Here is a 20,013-nt window from a genome sequence, read left to right on the forward strand (position 1 = left end):
AAATACAAAATATTGGTTATAATGAATACTGAAAGTGAGATATCACTATTTTACTGTACATAATAGAGGTATTAGAACTTTCCATGTGGTGTCCTTGAGCAGGTATGCTAGCAGGGCCCTAATTTGATATGGTTTGCAGTTACCTCTTTAGGTTCTCTATTGATGCCACTGTTTTTGCATCTGATGCATAACCATGCAATATCACGGACACTACTATATTTATAGGCAGAAGCAGTCTGTTGCAGATCACTTTTGTAATAAGTTCCTTTTTCCTGTACCAAGAACTAAGGAACATGCATGTAGCACCTCTTTCTTTAACCCCTTAAGGACTGAGCGATTTCACGTTTTTGCATTTTCGTTTTTTCCTCCTTGCCTTTAAAAATCATAACATTTTCAATTTTGCACCTAAAAATCTGTATTATGGCTTATTTTTTGCGCCACCAATTCTACTTTACAGTAACATTAGTCATTTTACCGAAAAATCCACGGCGAAAGGGAAAAAAAATTCATTGTGCGACTTTATTTTGTAGGTCCATACGGTTAAAATGATACCCTACTTGTATAGGTTTGATTTTGTATTACTTCAGAAAAAAATCATAAATACATGCAGGAAAATTTATACGTTTAAAATTGTCATTTTTTGAGCCCTATAACTTTTTTATTTTTCTGTGTTCAGGGTGCTATGGGGGTAATTTTTTGCGCCGTGATCTGAAGTTTTTAGCGGTACCATTTTTGTTCTGATCAGACTTTTTGATCACTTTTTATTCACTTTTTTGTGGTATAAAAAGTGATCAAAAATGCACTATTTTGGACTTTTGAATTTTTTGCGCGTACGCCATTGAACGTGCAGTTTTAAAAGTGGTATATTTTTATAATTTGGACATTTCCACACGCGGTGATACCACATATGTTTATTTTTATTTTTATTTACCCTGTTTATTTTGTTACTACGAAATGCCGGGTGATTTAAACTTTTAATTCAGAAGGGAACACCTGAAAGGGTTAACTTTTTTTTTACACTTTTTTTTTGCAATCTCATAGCTCCTATAGGGACCTATGAGCTTGCAATGGCTGATTGCATACACAGATTGTTGCCTTGCCGTTGCATGGCAACAAGTTGTGTAATCAGCGGTTGATTGCTCCAGCCTGTAACTCAGGCATGGAGCAATCAATCAGAGCCGGGACGCCGACGAAAGAAGGTAGGGACCTTCTTCTCTCCGGGTAGCTGATCGGGGCATCGCGATTTTATCGCGATTACCCCGATCAGCCCGACTGAGCAGCCAAAGTTAAGGAGAGGTTATTCTGCAGCTGCAGTGTGTATTCTACATTCATATCTGCTTTTTTTTTCAAAAAAGAGGTTCTGTAGCTGCTAAAGGAGTATAGTAAAAGGAAAATAATCTAAACTGTACAAGAAATGATAAGAAAACATTTCTTATTTCACTGCTCAGGATAAATAAAACATATTCAGTGATCCCTTAAAGGGGTATTCCGGGCAAAAACATCTTGTGGGAGATTTATCAAAACCTGTGCAAAGGAAAAGTTGCCCAGTTGCCCATAGCAACCAATCAGCTCGCTTCTTTCATTTTTAACAAGGCCTCTGTAAAAGGAAAGATGCAATCGGATTGGTTGCTATGGGCAACTGGGCAACTTTTCCTCTGCACAGGTTTTGATAAATCTCCCCCCTTATCCCCTATTGAAAGGATAGGGGATAAGATGTCTGATCGCGGGGGGCCCGCCGCTGGGACCCCCGCGATCTCCCTGCAGCAGTCCGCATTCTATGCATAGCTGCGCCTGCAGTTTCGGAAACCACCGGGCTTCCGAGACGGGGACGTGACGTCACGCCACGCGCCCTCCATTCATTTCTATGGGAGGGGGGCGTAATGGCCGCAACACCCCCTCCCATAGACATGAATGGAGGGGCGTGGCGTGACATCATGTCCCTGTCTCGGAAGCCCGGTGGTTTCCGAAACTGCAGACGCAGCTACGCATAGAATGCGGGCTGCTGCAGGGAGATCGCGGGGGGTCCCAGCAGCGGGCCCCCCCGCGATCAGACATCTTATCCCCTATCCTTTGGATAGGGGATAAGATGTTTTTGCCCCAAATACCCCTTTAACTTACAATGGCCTGAACATACAATAGTTTCCACATACAATGATCTTTTCTGGACCATTGTAACTTGAAACCAGACTCAACATACAATGCTATGAACAGTCCAGATCTGTGAAACGTGTCAATGGCTGGAAGAACTGACCAATCAGAATGGGCATTTTACTGGTAAAACTCATGTATTACTAAAGTGCATGCATGAACTGAACTCCTGTCTGGTATCGCCTCCCTACAGTACAGGGTGGTACTACATGTTCTGTACTACTCTTAACCTGTGCCAGGGATAGCTGCTCCAGGTAAGGGCGGCTCCATTTTACTTTTTAAGGACATTGCGTGTACTGTACAGGACCCTGAAGAAGCTCCTGTCCCCTACATAGGCGGTGATTTACAGCTCCCAGCAGATCTTGATTACTTTTATATCTTAGGACTTGCTTTATCTGTTTTAGGTATCTACTTATTTTTCTTAAATCCTCACTTTTTCCTATTTTTAGAAGACAATTTGGTGGCTTCAGAACCCATTACCAGGTTTCCATAGAGTTATGGTCTCAACATACAATGGTTTCAAAATACAATGGTCGTCCTGGAACCAATTAATATTGTAACTTGAGGGACCACTGTACCTTTATTCCATCATTTTAAAAACATGAAGGTACAGAAAAAAACACATATTGAAAACATAGTAACCTGCTAATGCGTTTCAGGCTGCAATGTAGAAGATTACTATATTTCTATATTTTTTCTATGTGTTCTCAATGTTTTTAAAATGATGGAATAAAGGAATATATTTTATTCATCCTGTGTGGTGGAATAAGTAGTGTTTTCTACTATAAGTCTGTGGAACAGCCATAAGGAACCGAGGCTATAACATTCAGCAATTTTCTCCACGGGTGGTGAGCTCATTGGGACTTAATGCAAGCTGCTAGAGACTCCTACTATTACTATAAATTATACAGAGTTTTAGTCACAGAGTTCCATGACCTATATAAATGCACTTATACTGCAGCCTCATAATATGTTGGTAATAGAAACTCACTGATGATGTCTATTATTCTAATAGTTTAGAGTAGGGGGGTCATTATTCATATGCAAAGTACAAATGATTTGCTGATTTACTACATTAAATTATAACACACTGAAAATGTACTTGTGGCAAAGGTTGACATAGCAAATATGAAGGTAGGGCAGGTCTAGAAGGTATTAAAGGAAAACTGTCACTAAACTCCATCACCGCCCCCTGGACTAACCAGAGGCACTAGCAGGTAGAGCTGGGGACGCTGATCAATATGCTGCCTACGATGCTCGGATCCGTCCAGCCGTTCGCCTGTTATCTTCATTATTCCTGATATGTTAATGATCTTCTAACTGGCACGGGCGGGGTTACATGCCTCCATCTGGCACTGTGACGTCAGCAATGCTCGTCCGCAGCACCGCCCGGCTTATGCATATTCATCCCCTCCCTCCGCCTTTCGCTCTACTCCCCGCTCTGTACAGGACTCCACTGCGCATGTGTCGCTTCATGTGTACGGATCCGGGCATGATATATGGCAGCATATTGATTTTTTTCTGATAAACTGGTGCCAGAAAGTTAAACAGATTTGTAAATTATTTCCTTTTTAATATCTTAACAATTCCAGTACTTATCAGCTGCTGTATGCTGCATAGGAAGTTATATAGTTCTTTTCTGTCTGACCACAGTGCTCTCTGCTGACACCTCTGTCCATGTCAGGAACTGTCCAGAGCAGGAGAGGTTTTCTATGGGAATTTGTTCCTGCTCTGGACCGTTCCTGCCATGGACAGAGGTGTCAGCAGAGAGCAATGTGGTCAGACAAAAAAAGAACTATACAACTTCTTCTGTACAACTTCCTCTGGAACATACAGCAGCTGATAAGTACTGGAAGGATTAAGATTTTTAAAATTAAGTAATTTACAAATCTGTTTAACTTTTTGGCACCAGTTGATTTAAAAAAATTGTTTTCCACCCGAGAACCCCTTTAACCTCCACTAAAATTGCTCGGATCTGCTGACAAAGTTTTAATGAGTACAAAATATATATATTGTACTCTAATAAACATTGATGGTCCAACATGACAATATTACAACATTTTTGTGTTAATCTGATTCAATATAAGTTTTTTTTTTGTTTCCTAGGAGGATCTAGGAGTTTTATCCCTGGCCATTTAGTGCTGCATCTGTCTTTGGCAGTGCTGTGTTATTTTTTCTTTGCTACGTTAATACAGTAAAGACAAGCTAGAAACATGTACTCTTGCACATACATTGACTTTCAATCTTACATATTGTTTTCCTTCATGTTCAGATGTCAAGTACACTCTCACACACAATTCATCATCCCACACAGCCATTACAGATCATCAAAGCAGTATGCACATTTTACCACACATCACAGTATTTTCCTGGGTTCATAAGGGTCCCTTCGGGACAGTTAAAATGTTGAGCAAAGTCTCTTGAATTTGACAGGGTCCCAATAACTCTAAATTTGGCAGGACTATGAGGATCTGTAACTAGCCCTTCATGACTGCTCTCGGGGGTTCGCACCGAACACCACACCTGCAAGAAAGAGTACAATAACTTAGTTACTGGAAAATTTCAACCTCAGAGCAGTAGGGTGACAAGATATTGTTAGTAAACAGAATACATCCTTAGGTGAAAGGTTCAATCAGCCCTCTAGCAGCTGTACCTGGTCCGGTGCACGGATCAGGGTGAGCCACTCCACCTTGTAATACTTGTAGAATGAACAGATGTCTCCAGCACCAATATTTAGGTTAACATTTTCTCTTTACTAATCCAAAGTAAAATCTTTGCACAACATCAGCATAGACAGGATAAAAATTGGATGCGTTTCAGCCAGTTACATACCCTTAGTCATGGATTAGTCATGACTAAGGCTATGTAACTGGCCGAAACGCGTCAGGTTTTTATCCTGGCTACACTGATGTGCTGTAAAGATTTTACTTTGGATTAATAAAGAGAAACCTCTTACCTGAATATTGGTGCTGGAGACGTCCATTCTTTCTGCAAGATGTTGTCAGTATTATCAAAAACTGATCAGTTTATGTTGATGTCACCTGTGCAAATCCTACAAAGAATAGCTGATGGTTGGTAAGTCCCACTCCAGGTAGTCGATTTTCTTCACCATGTTTCTGTAACCAGGATTTGTATGCCTAAAACAGAGGAATTTAGTGAATAGCACACATTTAGTTTACAGGAAACAAAGCTTGTCCATAGGGCTAGTTCATAGACTTCTTTATAGAGTGGTGCTTAAAAGTTTGTAAACCCTCCAAAATTTCTGCATACATTTGACCTAAACCTACATCAAATTTTCACACAAATACTATAAGTAGATAAAGAGGACAAAATGGAACACATGAGTCAAAAAAGACTTGGCCATTTATGTATTGAGGAAAATGATCCAATATCACTTATCTGTAAATGGCAAACTTATGTGAACCTTTAGGTTGCTCTAAAACAGTACAGTTTTGCGGTGTAGTTTAGAAGACAAAACCAGATGTGAATCATAGAAAATTACATAATAGAAGAAAAAGGTGCTACTTCTGCCCTTTTTCACAGGTGTGGAATAAAATAAAAATAAAAAAAGGAATAAAAGTAGCATCTGTTCTTTATATTCACTAATTCATTTTGTTCCACACCTGGTTTTCTCTTTAGAACTGGTGCAAATATGCATTAAAAGTGCACTGTGAAATTACAGTAAGTTGAAGGTGAAATTAGAGTTAGTTGTTTTCAGTCAATGGGATGACATTCAGGTCATTGAGTGAGCTACCTGTTATATTTAAAGCAAAGGGAACTATCAAAGTCTGATCTTAACAGGTTTGTGGAAGTGTGTTATGGCATGGTTTTTGAGGAATTCATAAGAAAAATTGTCCATCCGGCTTTTAAAAAGTTACAAAACTCTCTCTAAAGAATTTGGACTCCACCAAGATTGTGTACAAAGAGAGGAAATGAGAGACCATTATTACCTTCCCTAGGAGTGGTCAACCAAAAAGGATTACAAAAGAGCAAGGAATAAGTCCAAAAGGTCTCAAATGAACCCAAGGTGACCTGTAAGCAACTAAAGGCCTTTCTCACATAAGCTAATGTTAGTATTCACGATTCCACCATCATGAATCTGTACAGGAGCCTGGGGAGGGAAAAGGACCTGCTCAGTTGTCCCCAGGGCGTACAAGAGGGTGATTTCATTGTTTTAACCTCCCCTTGAGCCACTATCAACTGTACAGGCATTCTCAGAAGAACCTACCTACTTGGGGGCTAACATAGTGGAGGTTTCAAGTGTTAACAGAACAGGAACAGAGGAGAGCAGAGAGGTGAGTGTTAGCTTGTTTGTTATTTAAGGGTTATTCCCATTTTGTTATTTCGGTTTCCCAGCCCGTTTTCAGCCAGAGTTATGTCAAAGAAACATAGAACATAGATTGTGTCGGCAGATAAGAACCATTTGGCCTATCTAGTATGCCCAATAATCTGAATCCTATCAATAGTCCCTGGTCCTGTCTTATATGAAGGATAGCCTTATGCTTATCCCATGCATGTTTAAACTCCTTCACTGTATTTGCACTTCTGCATGAAGGCTATTCCCTGCATCCAGTACTCTCTCAGTAAAGCAATACTTCGTGATATTACTGCAGAAACCTTTGCCCCTCTAATTTAAAACTATGTCCTCTTGTGGTAGTTTTTCTTCTTTTAAATATGTTCTCCTCCTTTACAGTGTTGATTCCCTTTATGTATTTAAAAGTCTCTATCATATCCCCTCTGTCTCTTCTTTCTTCCAAGCTATACATGTTGAGGTCCTTTAACCTTTCCTGGTAAGTTTAGTTCTGCAATCCATGTACTAGTTTAGTAGCTCTTCTTTGAACTCTCTCTAGAGTATCTATATCGTTTTGAAGATAAGGCCTCCAGTACTGTGCACAATACTCAAAGTGAGGTTTTACCAGTGTTCTGTACAGCGGCATGAGCACTTCTCTCTTTCTACTGCTTATACCTCTCCCTATACATCCAAGCATTCTGCTAGCATTTCCTGCTGCTCTATTACATTGTCTTCCTACCTTTTAAGTCTTCTGAAATAATTACTCCTAAATCCCTTTCCTCAGATACTGAGGTCAGGACTGTGTCAAATATTCTATATTCTGCCTGAGGGTTTTTATGCCCCAGGTGCATTATCTTGCACTTATCCACATTAAATTTCAGTTGCCAGAGTTCTGACCATTCTTCTAGTTTTCCTAAATACTTTTCCATTTGGCGGATCCCTCCAGGAACATCAACCCTGTTACATATCTTTGTGTCATCAGCAAAAAGACATACCTTACCATCGAGACCTTTTGCGATATCACTAATGAAGATATTAAACAATATTGGTCCCAGTACAGATCCCTGAGGTACCCCACTGGTGACAAGACCTTGCTCTGAATATTCTCCATTGACTACAACCTTCTGTTGTCTGTCACTCAGCCACTGTCTAATGCACTCAACAATATGGGAGTCCAAGCTCAATGACTGCAGTTTATTGATAAGTCTTCTATGTGGGACAATGTCAAAAGCCTTACTAAAATCTAGATATGCGATGTCTACTGCCCCTCCGCCGTCTATTATTTTAGTTACCCAGTCAAAAAAATCAATAAGATTTGTTTGACATGATCTCCCTGAAGTAAACCCACATTGTTTTTCATCTTGCAATCCATGGGATTTTAGATGTTCCACATTCCTATCCCTTTAGTAGGGTTTCCATTAATTTCCCCACTATTGATGTCAGACTATAGTTGCTTGATTCCTCCCTACTACCTTTCTTGTGAATGGGCACGACATTTGCTAAATTCCAATCTTCCGGGACGACTCCTGTTACCAGTGATTGGTTAAATAAATCTGTTAACGGTTTTACTAGCTCACCACTCTTCTACATAACTTCCTTCCTGTGTTTTTAATTTAGTTATTCCTTGTTTTAATTTCCTTTTTTCATTTATATATCTGAAGAATGTTTTATCCCCTTTTTTCACAGACTGAGCTAGTTTTTCTTCTGCCTGCGCTTTAGAAGTTCTTATAATTTGCTTGGCCTCTTTCTGCCTAGTCTTATAGATTCCCCGCAATGCGCTGACAAATACTGGCCAATGCATGGCCGGTATTTGTCAGCGCATTGCGTACCCCCGCACATCCGGTGGCATACCCCTGCTGTGGAAGACTCTAGGGCGCAATGCTCTGCAGTCTGCACATACCCCCCCCCCCCCCCCATGTGTGTGTATGTAAATTCTTATACAGGTGGGGGTATGAGCAGACAGCAGAGCATTGCACCCTAGGGTCTGTGGAAGACACTAGGGTGCAGTGCTCTGCAGTGCACTTAACCCCATGTGCAGAGGCCCTGGCTGGGAGGATTACTGAGATGCAGACACTTACAGACCCGGCTGGGGCTGCAGCACGAGCAGTACAGTTACAGTCATGATCCACCAGGGCAGGCTGCCTGGGCTCCACAAAATGGCAAGGGGGGGGGGGGGGTGCGATGGCAAGGTGAGGAAACACAGGAGGAGCACAATCCCAATGCAGCCCTCTAGTACAGAGCTCTATGCTGCTGCAGCATAAGGGACAGACAGCACAGAGCTCGGCTGCAGACTCCTCCATGCCTAATAGCATGAAAGGTAAGGCCTCGCTGACCGCTCTACAGGGGCTGAATTACTATTAAACTAACCATGGTGCGTGTCCCGGAGGCAGCGGGGGGGGGGGGGGGGTTTACACAAAAACATCCAGTAGGGCCCGTGAGTGTTTTCCGCACTGCCTGTGTGTGCGCGCTCCCTGTGCTTGTTCACAGGCAGTGCGTGCCCACGCATACACTCTACATGATACTGCAGGGATCGCCTATCCTTGATACCGGCAAGTTTCACGGCCGGTATCCAGGATGTTGCAAAAACTAGACTGGTCTGTCTGGCTAAAAGACAGGCGACCCCTAGTAGCGGCTATTTTGAGCTTTAATAGTCCTGCAATATATCAAAAGTTTTCAACAATGACAGTGCCTCTTTAAGTGAGAAGCGTTATGTTTGGAGAAGTAAAACACTGCAGTCCAAATTTTTGAAAGAAGTTTGTGGTAGTATCATGTTTTGGGCCTGTTTTGCAGCATTTGGGCCAGGATGTCTTGCCATAATTAATGGAACAATACATTCTGAATTATACCAGCAGCTTCTGAAAGAAAATGGACATCTGTCCGTGAGCTGAATCTTAAGAGAACATGGGTCATGCAGCAAGACAACTACTCTTCTAAGCATTCAAGTTGCTCCCATAGAATGGTTTAAGAGGAGGCAGTAACCTGGACATAGCTATGGAGGGCTGATCACATACCTTTTAACAGCAAACAGTCATGGCCGTAAATGTTGGCATGCCTGAAATTTTTCTAGAAAATGAAGTATTTCTCATGGAAAAGGATTGCATTGACACATGTTTTGCTATACACATGTTTATTCCCTTTGTGTGTATTGGAATTAAACATACAAAGGGAGGAAAAAAAGCTAATTGGACATAATGTCACAGCAAACTCCAAAAATGGGCTGGACAAAATTATTGGCACCCTTAACTTAATACATTGACCCCCCGACCTACGATGGCCCCGACATACGATAATTTCAACATAGGATGGCCTCTCAGAGGCCATCGCATGTTGAAGGCAGCATCAACATACAATGCTTTTGTATGTCGGGGCCATCGCATAAACGGCTCTCCGGCAGTGCAGACTGCTTCAGCTGCCACAGGATAGCCGTTTAAGGTGCCCCGTGTAGTCCGGTGACAATCACTCGCCTGTCCCCGGCGCTCCGGACCATCCTCTTCGGGATCCCCTGCATCGCCGTCTCTCTCCTTCATCATCATCACGTTGCCGTGCACGCCGTCCCGTCATCCAATAGGAGCGGAGTCTGCAGCGATGTGATGACGGCAATGAAGAGCTACGATCCCAGGCAGCAGAGATGGTCCGGAGCGGCGGGGACACCCAGGGGAAGTGGCAACACCGATGGAGGGCAACATCCAGGGCAGCGGTGACGGTCCGGAGCGACGGGGACAGGTGAGTATAACTTCCTATTCTTTTCATTGCATGGATCCCTCAACATAGGATGGTTTCAACAAACGATGGTTCATTTAGAACGAATTACCATCGTATGTTGAGGGACCACTGTATTTGGTTGCACACCCTTGGGAAAAATAATTGAAATTGAAAATATAACCATCAATAAGTTTCTTTCACCTCTCAGCCGGAATGTTGGACCACTCTTCCTTTGCAAACTGCTCCAGGTCTCTCTTATTGGAAGGCGCCTTTTCCCAACAACAATTTTAAGATCTCTCCACAGGTGTTCAATGGGATTTAGATGTGGACTCATTGCTGGCCACTTCAGAACTCTCCAGCACTTTGTTGCCATCCATTTCTGGGTGCTTTTTGACGTATGTTTGGGGTCATTGTCCTGCTGGAAGACCCAAGATCTCGGATGCAAACACAGCTTTCTGACACTGGGCTGTACAGTGTGACCCAAAATCCATTGGTAATCCTCAGATTTCATGATGCCTTGCACACATTCAAGGCACCCAGTGCCAGAGGCAGCAAAACAACCCCAAAACATCATTGAACCTCCACCATATTTCACTGTAAGTACTGTGTTCTTTTCTTTGTAGGCCTCATTCTGTTTTCGGTAAACAGTAGAATGATGTGCTTTACCAAAAAGCTCTATCTTGGTCTGTTCTGTCCAAAAGATGTTTTCCCAGAAGGATTTTGGCTTACTCAAGTTCATTTTGGCAAAATGTAGTCTGGCTTTTTTATGTATCTGTGTCAGCAGTGGGGTCCTCCTGGGTCTCCTGCCATAGCGTTTCATTTCATTTAAAGGAAAACTGTAGTGGAACACTTTTATATATGCTTGTGCCCAGGCCTCAAATATAAACAAAATAAACTCATACATACCTTCCTACGAGCCCCCGTTGGTCCAGCACAGGCCTCAAGGTCCGGCAGTGCTGACCTCATTCCACTTCATTGGGACGGGGACACCGCAGAGCCGTCGGCGTATCACCGGCCACAGCGATGTCCCGCCTGTGATAGGCTGAGCCCACTGTCATGTAGGAAGCCGGCCAGAGCTCCTTGACAGTGGGCTCAGCCTATCACAGGCCAGGGCGGGACATCGCTGTGGCCGGTGATACGCCGACAGCTCTGCGGTGTCCCCGTCCCCAGGAAGTGGAATGAGGTCAGCACTGCTGGACCATGAGGCCTGTGCCGGACCAAGGGGGCTCATAGGAAGGTATGTATGAGTTCATTTTGTTTATATTTGAGGCAAGGGCATATATAAAAGTGTTCCACTACAGTTGTCCTTTAATGTCGACAGATAGTTCGCGCTGACACTGATGCTCCCTGAGCCTGCAGGACAGTTTGAATATCTTTGGAACTTGTTTGGGGCTGCTTATCCACCATCTGAACTATCCTGCGTTGACCCCTTTCATCACTTTTTCTCTTCAGTCCACGCCCAGGGAGATTAGCTACAGTGCCATGGGTTGCATACTTCTTAATAATGTTGCGTACTGTGGACAAAGGCAAATCTAGATCTCTGGAGATGGAATTGTAATATTGTTGATATTTCCCCACAATTTTGGTTTTCAAGTCCTCAGAGAGTTCTCTTTCTGTTGTCCATGCTTAGTGTGGCACACACAGACACACAATGCAAAGACTAAGTGAACTTCTCTCCTTTTAATCTGCATTCAGGTGTGATTTTTATATTGCCCACGCCTGTTACTTGCCCCAGGTGAGTTTAAAGGAGCATCACATGCTAGAAACAGTTTTATTTTTCAACAACTTTGAAAGGGTGCCAATAATTTTGTCCAGCCCATTTTTTAGTTTGGTGTGACATTATGTCCAATTTGCTTTTTTTCCTCCCTTTTTTGGTTTAGTTCCAATACACACAAAGGGAATAAACATGTGTATAGCAAAACATGTGTTACTGCAATCCTTTTCTGTGAGAAATACTTCATTTTCTTGAAAGATTTCAGGGGTGCCAACATTTATGGCCATGACTGTACATGTTTACACACACACACCCTCGATCCTAAATTATAGGGCTTTGTAGTCCCCTATGACTATCATGGCAATCCATCAGAGGGGGGAATCTGCATAATAATATGGGCTGTGTTTCATGCGGTGACTGTAGAGAGGAGCTTGCTTATTTATTTAATGAGACATGGCCACACTGCGACTTCAGGATCTTCTGAGAGCTCTGCCATGTCCTTTTTATTAAATATGTACACCCCCACTGCATTTTAGTTTTGAAAATAAAATGCCTTTCCAATTTGTTGTTTTACCATGTATTTTATGGTTGACTTGGCCTTGGGCCACAACCTGGCATGTTTGAATAGTATAAAAACTGGGAACCTATGGAATAATCAACCTCAGGAACTGGTCACAGAAAAACAGTTGAGTGCTTTAAAACAGGCTTAGGCTGCATTCACACCTCGTTTTTATGTTACGGGTGCCGGATCCGGCTGGGGTACGGGAGTGCACGGTTTGCCCCGTATGCGGTTTCCTGACCGGACCTAAAACTGTAGTATACTACGGTTTTAGATCCGGTCACAAAACAGGATACGGGTCAAAAATATATCCATATGTCTGACCCCTACCGCGCATCTATATATACAGGTGCCGGCTCACTGCTATGAATGACAAGTAAAGCAGTGCAGGGAGCGGAGGCTCCGCTGCTGCTGCCAATAGCTTACTTGTCATTCATAGCGGTGAGCCGGCATTTGTATATGTATGCTGTGAGGGTCAGACATATATCCATATATCTGACCCCCACAGCATGATATGCAGCTGCTGCCCGCTATGAATGACAAATCTGTAGGCGCTATATAAATAGCTGCAGAATCTGTAGGCGCTATATAAATAAATAAAATAAAATAAAACTCTTAGCAGCGAGAGCGGGCAGCAGCCCTCCGCTCCCCCGCTAATAGAGTTTTCATTCATTGGCAGCCAGGGGAGGGAGAAGATGAAGATTAATATGCGCAGCTTGGGGGAGGCAGTATATATATAAATATGTGCAGCGGGGGTCAGTATATGCACAGCGGGGGTCAGTATAGATATATAATCGAGCTGGGGGGGCAGTACATTTATTCAAGCGCAGCGGCCACTAAGTTTGATATAGCGCAGCAGGGGGAAAGATATATAGATATGCTGGAGGGGCCAGATATATACCCCCCCAGCGATTCTATACATCTTTGCCCACCACAGCGCTTCTATATTAAAACTCTGCCAGGAGCCCTGATTGGCTCCTCGGTCCGGCCATTCAGGGCTCCTGGTGGACTGGTGGGGAATTTAAAAATGAAAGTTTACAGTACATTGCAGGGGATCGGAACATGCTGCCCGCTCCCCTGCTTAATAACATCTGATAGCTTAATAACTGATAGCTTAATAACCTGCTTAATAACATCCGAAGTGAGACCTGGTGCGATCAATCCCTCAGCCCCTGTACTACTACCCCCAACATGGAACAGACCCTGTTCCATGATGGGGGTAGTAGTACAAGCACTAATGTAGTCAGAATTTGCAGAGACTTTTTTTCTGTCGCACAGAATACATTTTGTGCGACAGAAAAAAAAACCTGCGACAGAAAGAAAGGGAAATTGGGCAACAGATTAGTAAATCACAAGGAAAAAAAAGACGAGTACATTGAAAAAAAAAAACCTAACCGACACTCCAGTCTTTGTAAATGAGGGCTAGTAAGTACTATTGGCCCTGCACTCAGGATAGCACAGATATTTTACATTCTAGCACTTACATGGTATGCTGCCTTTAAGCCACCGTTGTCGGCTATATTTTCCCCAAGTGTTTGACGTCCATTGACCTTCTCTCCATTTACATTGTACGCGTTGTATTGACTAACCATGCACTCAGTGCGATTTTTAAATGCCTCCAGAGAGGAGTTTTGCCACCAAGGACGTAGGTTACCATCCTCATCATACTCCCGGCCTGTAATAAAAATGATATTTGAACAGCAGATAGTCTGTGTAATCTTCTGATGCACATAAATACGGCATGAACAAGGTTGGGTGGAAAGTGTAACTATATAATGACTAACAGATCATTTTCACAGTCTGATTACTTTAAGGCATAGCTCAGGCAAGCATATCATGTGTAAGTAGATAAAATTCACAGTTAGGTGTTTTCTTGTTAGAGATTCTTCTTTTTATTTTTCGTTCATGACATTTTCAGGGTATTTCTTACAAACAGCATTGTACTTGTTAAAGCTAGAGGTGTTGTACGCACTGCCACTCCAGTTGGGATGCAACGTTTCGGGGGTTCGCCCCCTTACTCATGTGCACGCACATTCCACAAATTATAAAATACTGCGTAATTCTGCACAGAACCAATGCAATGCAGAATTCATGCAGATATGCAGAATTTCCATTGTGTGAACTTGGCCTAAGGCCTGGTTCACACGGCAGAATTTCTGCATGGAATTTCTGCATGAATTTATAGCCAATACACTTCAATGGGATTCCACTGTCCCATTCACGCAGCAGAATTTCTGCTGCAGGAATTTCATTGAAGTGAATTGACTATAAATTCATGCAGAATTTTCATGCAGAATTCAGAGCAGAAATTCTGCCATGTGAACCTGGCCTGAGATTTATCAAAACCTGTCCCGAGGAAAAGTTGACCAGCTGTCCATAGTAACCAATCAGATCGCTTCTTTCATTTTTAACAAGGCCTCTGCATAATGAAAGAAGCAATCGGATTGATTGCTATGAGCAACTCTGCAACTTTTCCTTTGCACAGGCTTTGATAAATCTTCCTCTAAGGCCGGGTTCACATGGCAAAATTTCTGCACTGAATTTATAGCCTATACACTTCAATGAAAAGGAATTTCTGTGTAATATACACAGAATGTGCACAGGATTTGTGCCGAATTTGCAGGAATGATGTTGTAGGGATGCTAAATATTGTAGCTAACAAATTTTATGTTTTATATAGCAAATTTTTTATTAATTTGGATGCAGGAAACCATTATTGGGAGTGAGGCAGTGAGAAAAGAAAGAGCCGCAGACATCGCAACAATGGAAGACAGGTATTTATAATTTTATGTAAGAGATTTAAACTTGAATCAATGGTGACTGTATAGTGTGATATGTAATTTTAATAAAAAAATATAATGTTTAACCATTTTATTTAATGTCATTAGCAATTAATCCTTAAAAATATGTAACGTGTTTAATTCTCTTTCTCTAACTTCTCTGCCTTTTGTTTCATTTCAGATTTAAATTTGCCTGTCTGAGCTGCAAAATGTAAGTATGTTAGGTGGCATAACCACAAACTTAATTGGCAAAACCACAAACTCATTTGGCAATTAAGTTTGTGCTTTTGCCACCTAACATACTGATATTACAGCTCAGACAGGCAAATTTTAAGCTGAAATGAAACAGAACGCAGAGAAGTTAGCAAAAGAGAATTAAACACGTTCCATATTTTTAAGGATTAAAAAAAATGCTAATGACATTAAATAAAAAGGTAAAACATTATGTCCCAGATTTATCAAACTGTGTGAGAAAACATAGTGATTTTCCCACAGTAACCAATCACGGCTAAGCTTTCAATTAACCAAAGCTCGTTAGCTGAGCTGTGATTGGTTGCTGTGGACAAATCCCTCTATTTTTTCTCTTACACAGTTGGATAAATCTGGGCCTATATTTGAATTAAAATTACATATCACACTATACAGACTTCATTAATTCAAGTTTATATCTATCACATAAAATTATACATACCTGTCTTCCATTGTTGCAATCTCCGCCGCTCTTTCTTTTCTCACTGCCACACTCCCAATAATTGCTCCCTGCATCTAAATTAAACAAACATTTGTTATAAAACAAATAAAATTCATTGCCCACAATACAGGAATAACCTACGAAATGTAACAAAAAAACTAAATGTACATCCCTTTTAAGTGATCTTTAAAGCTTACAAATGGAGCTGATCATGCAGAATTCTGCAGGAAAATCTGCAGAAATTTCTGCACGAATTCTGCACACCTTCTGCATTGATTTTGCATGTCAATCAAACAAAGCGGAAATTGATGGGGAATGATGGGAATGCAGAATTCACGCAGATATGCAGAATTTCCATTGTGTGAACGCAGCCTAAGGGGACTCCACATTGTCATTCAGACAACAGAATTCCACTGCTGAAATTCTGTTGAAAAATGTCTGGTCTTATATTTTTCTGGACTTCGGCTGCGGAATCCCATTGAAGACAATGGGGCTGACTTTCTGCCCAATTCGTGCAGAATTTGTGCAGAATTCGTGCAAAATGCATGCAGATCCTGCGTGGAATCCGCACAAACTGACAGTTTAGTTTAATAAAATCTCTCTTTTTTTCCACAGTTGCCCACACACCCCCGCAGCTGGGGGTTGCTACTACTCCCATCATGGAACAGACTTGTTTCTATGATGGGAGTAATAGTTCCCCCAGCTGCGTGAGACTACTGCGCTGGTACTACTACTCTTATTATGGAATAGAGCCTGCTCCATGTTGGTAGTAGTAGTACAGGGGCTGAGGGAGTGATCGCATCGGGTCTCAATTCTGAGACCCCCTGTGATCATAAGTTATTAGCTTGGGAACAAGCGGCATGTCAGCCGCACCACTCCCCAGCGATGTATATTTCACTTTCATAATTTCACTAATTCAAATACCCCACCGGGAACCCTGAATGGCCGGCACCAAGTGGCAATTCAGGGCTTCCGGCTGGGTTTTTAAAATTATACAGTGCGGATCATAGTTTTTCATAGAGCTGACCGGCGATCAAAGCGCAATGCCGTCCGCTTCCCCGGCAGGAGCCGTCTCTCCTACTAGAGCTCCCATCATGGAATAGTCACTGTTCATGATTGAAGCTGTAGTAGGACGGACTGCTCCTGTTGGGGAAGTGGACAATTCCGCACGTGTTTAAAGTCTGCGGCCTAAGGCTTTGTTCAAACTCCAGAAGTTCTGCAGGGAATTCTGCATGAATTTATAGCTAATACACTTCAATGGGATTCTGCTGACCCATTCACACAGCAGAATTTGTGCTGCTGGAAATTACATTGAAGTGAATGGGCTATGAATGTATGCAGAATTATCATGCAGAATTCCGTGCAGAAATTCTGCCATGTGAACATAGTCAAAACTTTTCACATGGCTCGGTCTGACATATTAAAAGTTTTTTTTATAGGTATAGTGCCTATTTAAGGCTAATATTCATGGCGGTAAGTTGATATTTATTTAAAGGAATTTGGCAAGAATACTAGGTGACAAAAGACAATTTTATATTGCTTTTAGAATGGCTGCAACTGCCTGTCTATATTACAGATGGAAGTGCAGCTCTGGAGCATAATCTACTGTTCTTAGAAGCAAAATACAGTGCGGACCAATAGAAGAGGAGCATGTGTAGATGTTTTATCAGTATGCACAATTTCTTTTGTTTTATTAATTCATTCCAATGATTAGAAAAGTGTACATCCCATAACAATTATTTTATTATAATATTAAAACATGCAGACTGCAGAATCTATGCATTTCATTAGGATGGGAGCTTTAACTCTTTCATGCAGACCCATAAATCCCCCATTTCCCAATTTAAATTCTGGTGCCACTAGAGGGTGCTTTTCTCTTTCATCTTTAAATGGATCATATTAGGTTCAATAACATCCATATATAATTGCTTCACCTAACTCTGTATCTGAAATGTTAACTCTGGCAGAAGAGAGGATATGGAGCTCTGGACAGTAAGAAAAAATATAGTATGTTAGTACTATGCTTTGATAAACTGCTTGTAGTGAGAGGTGTACTCTAATACTAGGCTAAATAGCATTCCATATCGCCCTACGGCAGCACAGGCAACATATGGGTTAACGTATTTATTCCTACAACCAAGCAGAAGAAACAAAAACAACCAATTAGTAAAACTAATTGAATCAACCAATTAATCTATGGAAGAACACGCCCCCAGAGCATAAATATCCCCAATAACTAAGCACACTGGGGGAGATTTATCAAACTGTGTGAGAGAAAAAGTAGAGTGATATCCCCACAGCAACCACAGCTCAGTTTACGAGCTCAGGTAAAGTGAAAGCTGAACTGTGATTGGTTGCTGTGGGCAAATCACTCCACTTTTTGTCTCACACAGTTTGATAAATCTCGGTCACTGTGTTTTTTTTTGTTTTGTCTCCTAGCAGGAGTTCATTTCAAGTAAATAGTTCCGTTTATAGCCCCCTTCGCTCCCGGTGAGAAAACTATAGTTTGGAGGAGCGGGCTTCCTCCGGCTAAGGCTGCAGTGCAGTACTCCGGAGAGATCTTATCAGCTAGTTGTGCGGCAGGCAGGAGCCAGTGGAAGGCACATACAGCTGTCGCTCCAGGCTTTGAAGAAGCGGCATGGCGGAGGCTGTTCTGTCCAATGGAGGACTTCCTAGCTGGTGCATGGGCGCAATCAGTGACATGCTGTTTCCTGGTGCGGCCTCTGTCGTCACTTCCGATGCGTCCAATTCAAAGTGCAAACACTCATTGGTTAAGGTACTGTGATTCTGGGCGGGGAGGGAGGGTGTTTTCCCCTTTCCTATGTTATTTAAAGGCACATGGACAGAGGTGGCTGCGAGCACTCTACCAGGTCAGTGCCTCTGGTGATTCAAGAAGGTATGATTACCATCCCCTTGGGTCCGTCCTGCTTTTATATATATATTGAGTTGTGGCTATGTGGGATTTTACTCCTTATGTTTTTCAGATGACCAGCCAAAAGGAATCTGGGAAAAGGAGGAGGAAAGAGAGATATAGAGATTGTGTCAATCGTCATCAACCCCTGCCTGACTCATGTGTCAATGATATATGCAAGTTTTGTCAGCCTCCTCAGAAATCAAACCAAGCAGCTTTTTGGATGGATTATGTCTCAGATGTCTGAGATGTTTGAGTCGGCACGTAGCCAGAAAGGTGGTAAGCAGAAGAGATCACATTATCAGGAAAGTTCATCCTCTGAATCAAGTTCGCATGAATTGTCTGAAGGGGAACTGTTGTCCAGTTCAGAGTTCTCAGATGCCAAGAATCCAGAAGATATTTGTCTCCTGAATAAGGAAAACATTCATCATCTTATGGAGGCAGTTAAAGCTACAGTGGAGGATGATATGTCCACTAATGATATGCCGCTTAAGGAAGCTTTGTTTTATTTTTCTAAAGAGAAGAATTGTTTTTTTCCCACACAGCCTCTCCTTATGAAATTCATGCAAGTTGGTTGGTGTAAACCGGAAAAAAAGTTGGATATGGGACCACGGTTTAAAGCCACATACAAACTGGATTCCAGAGTCTCGGATCCATGGGAGAATCCGTCTAAGGTGGATCTAGCAGTAGCCCATTTATCCAAGAAGGCTTGGTTCACTTCGGAAGAAGAGTCTCTCCTATGGATCGAAGGGCCTAAGTGGATTTGAAGAAGGTGTATTCGTCTGTCGCCAGTAATTGTAAAGCTTCCCTGGCAACATTTACAGTGGCCCAAGCACTGAGGCTTTGGCTTAGCCAATTGGCTAAAGATATTGCCAATGGAGTTCCGAGAGAGAGGATTTATTAAACAATATGTCTGAATTAAAGAGAACATCTAATTTCTTGTGTGACTTTCCATTGGACTGCTTGAAGGCCAACTCTAAAGTATTGGTATTAGCCAACTCAACAAGAAAAGCCTTGTGGTTGAAGGAATGGGGAGGTGACATTCCTTCCAAGAATCATTTTTGTCCCCTTCCTTTTAAAGGTCGTAAGTTATTTGGAAAGGATCTTAAAATCTATGAGCAGCTCTAAAGGTACAGCTTTTTCATTCATTAGCAAAAGGTCGAAATTTCGCTCCTATAGGAACCCTCAGAGAAGGTCTCCTTTCATCCGAAGAGCTA

At 42.1% G+C, this 20,013-nt stretch overlaps 1 protein-coding gene across 4 annotated transcripts in view; it reads right to left on the bottom strand.

Annotated features, from left to right (window-relative positions):
• Positions 1-2,039: 2,039 nt before the first annotated feature.
• The window catches only part of ECE2 (endothelin converting enzyme 2), a 125,097-nt gene continuing 107,123 nt past the window's right edge, over positions 2,040-20,013 (bottom strand). For all 4 annotated transcript variants that reach the window (XM_056565657.1, XM_056565656.1, XM_056565658.1 and 1 more), the window contains 3 exons: positions 13,899-14,089; positions 5,190-5,285; positions 2,040-4,671 (listed from right to left, as the gene is read on the bottom strand). In XM_056565657.1, the coding sequence (XP_056421632.1) occupies positions 4,495-4,671; positions 5,190-5,285; positions 13,899-14,089 (464 nt within the window). In that variant the 3' untranslated portion in view covers positions 2,040-4,494. The remainder of the gene's footprint in view (positions 4,672-5,189; positions 5,286-13,898; positions 14,090-20,013) is intronic.

Source organism: Hyla sarda, chromosome 3 (assembly GCF_029499605.1).
Source record: "Hyla sarda isolate aHylSar1 chromosome 3, aHylSar1.hap1, whole genome shotgun sequence".
NCBI classification, from domain to species: Eukaryota; Metazoa; Chordata; class Amphibia; order Anura; family Hylidae; genus Hyla; species Hyla sarda.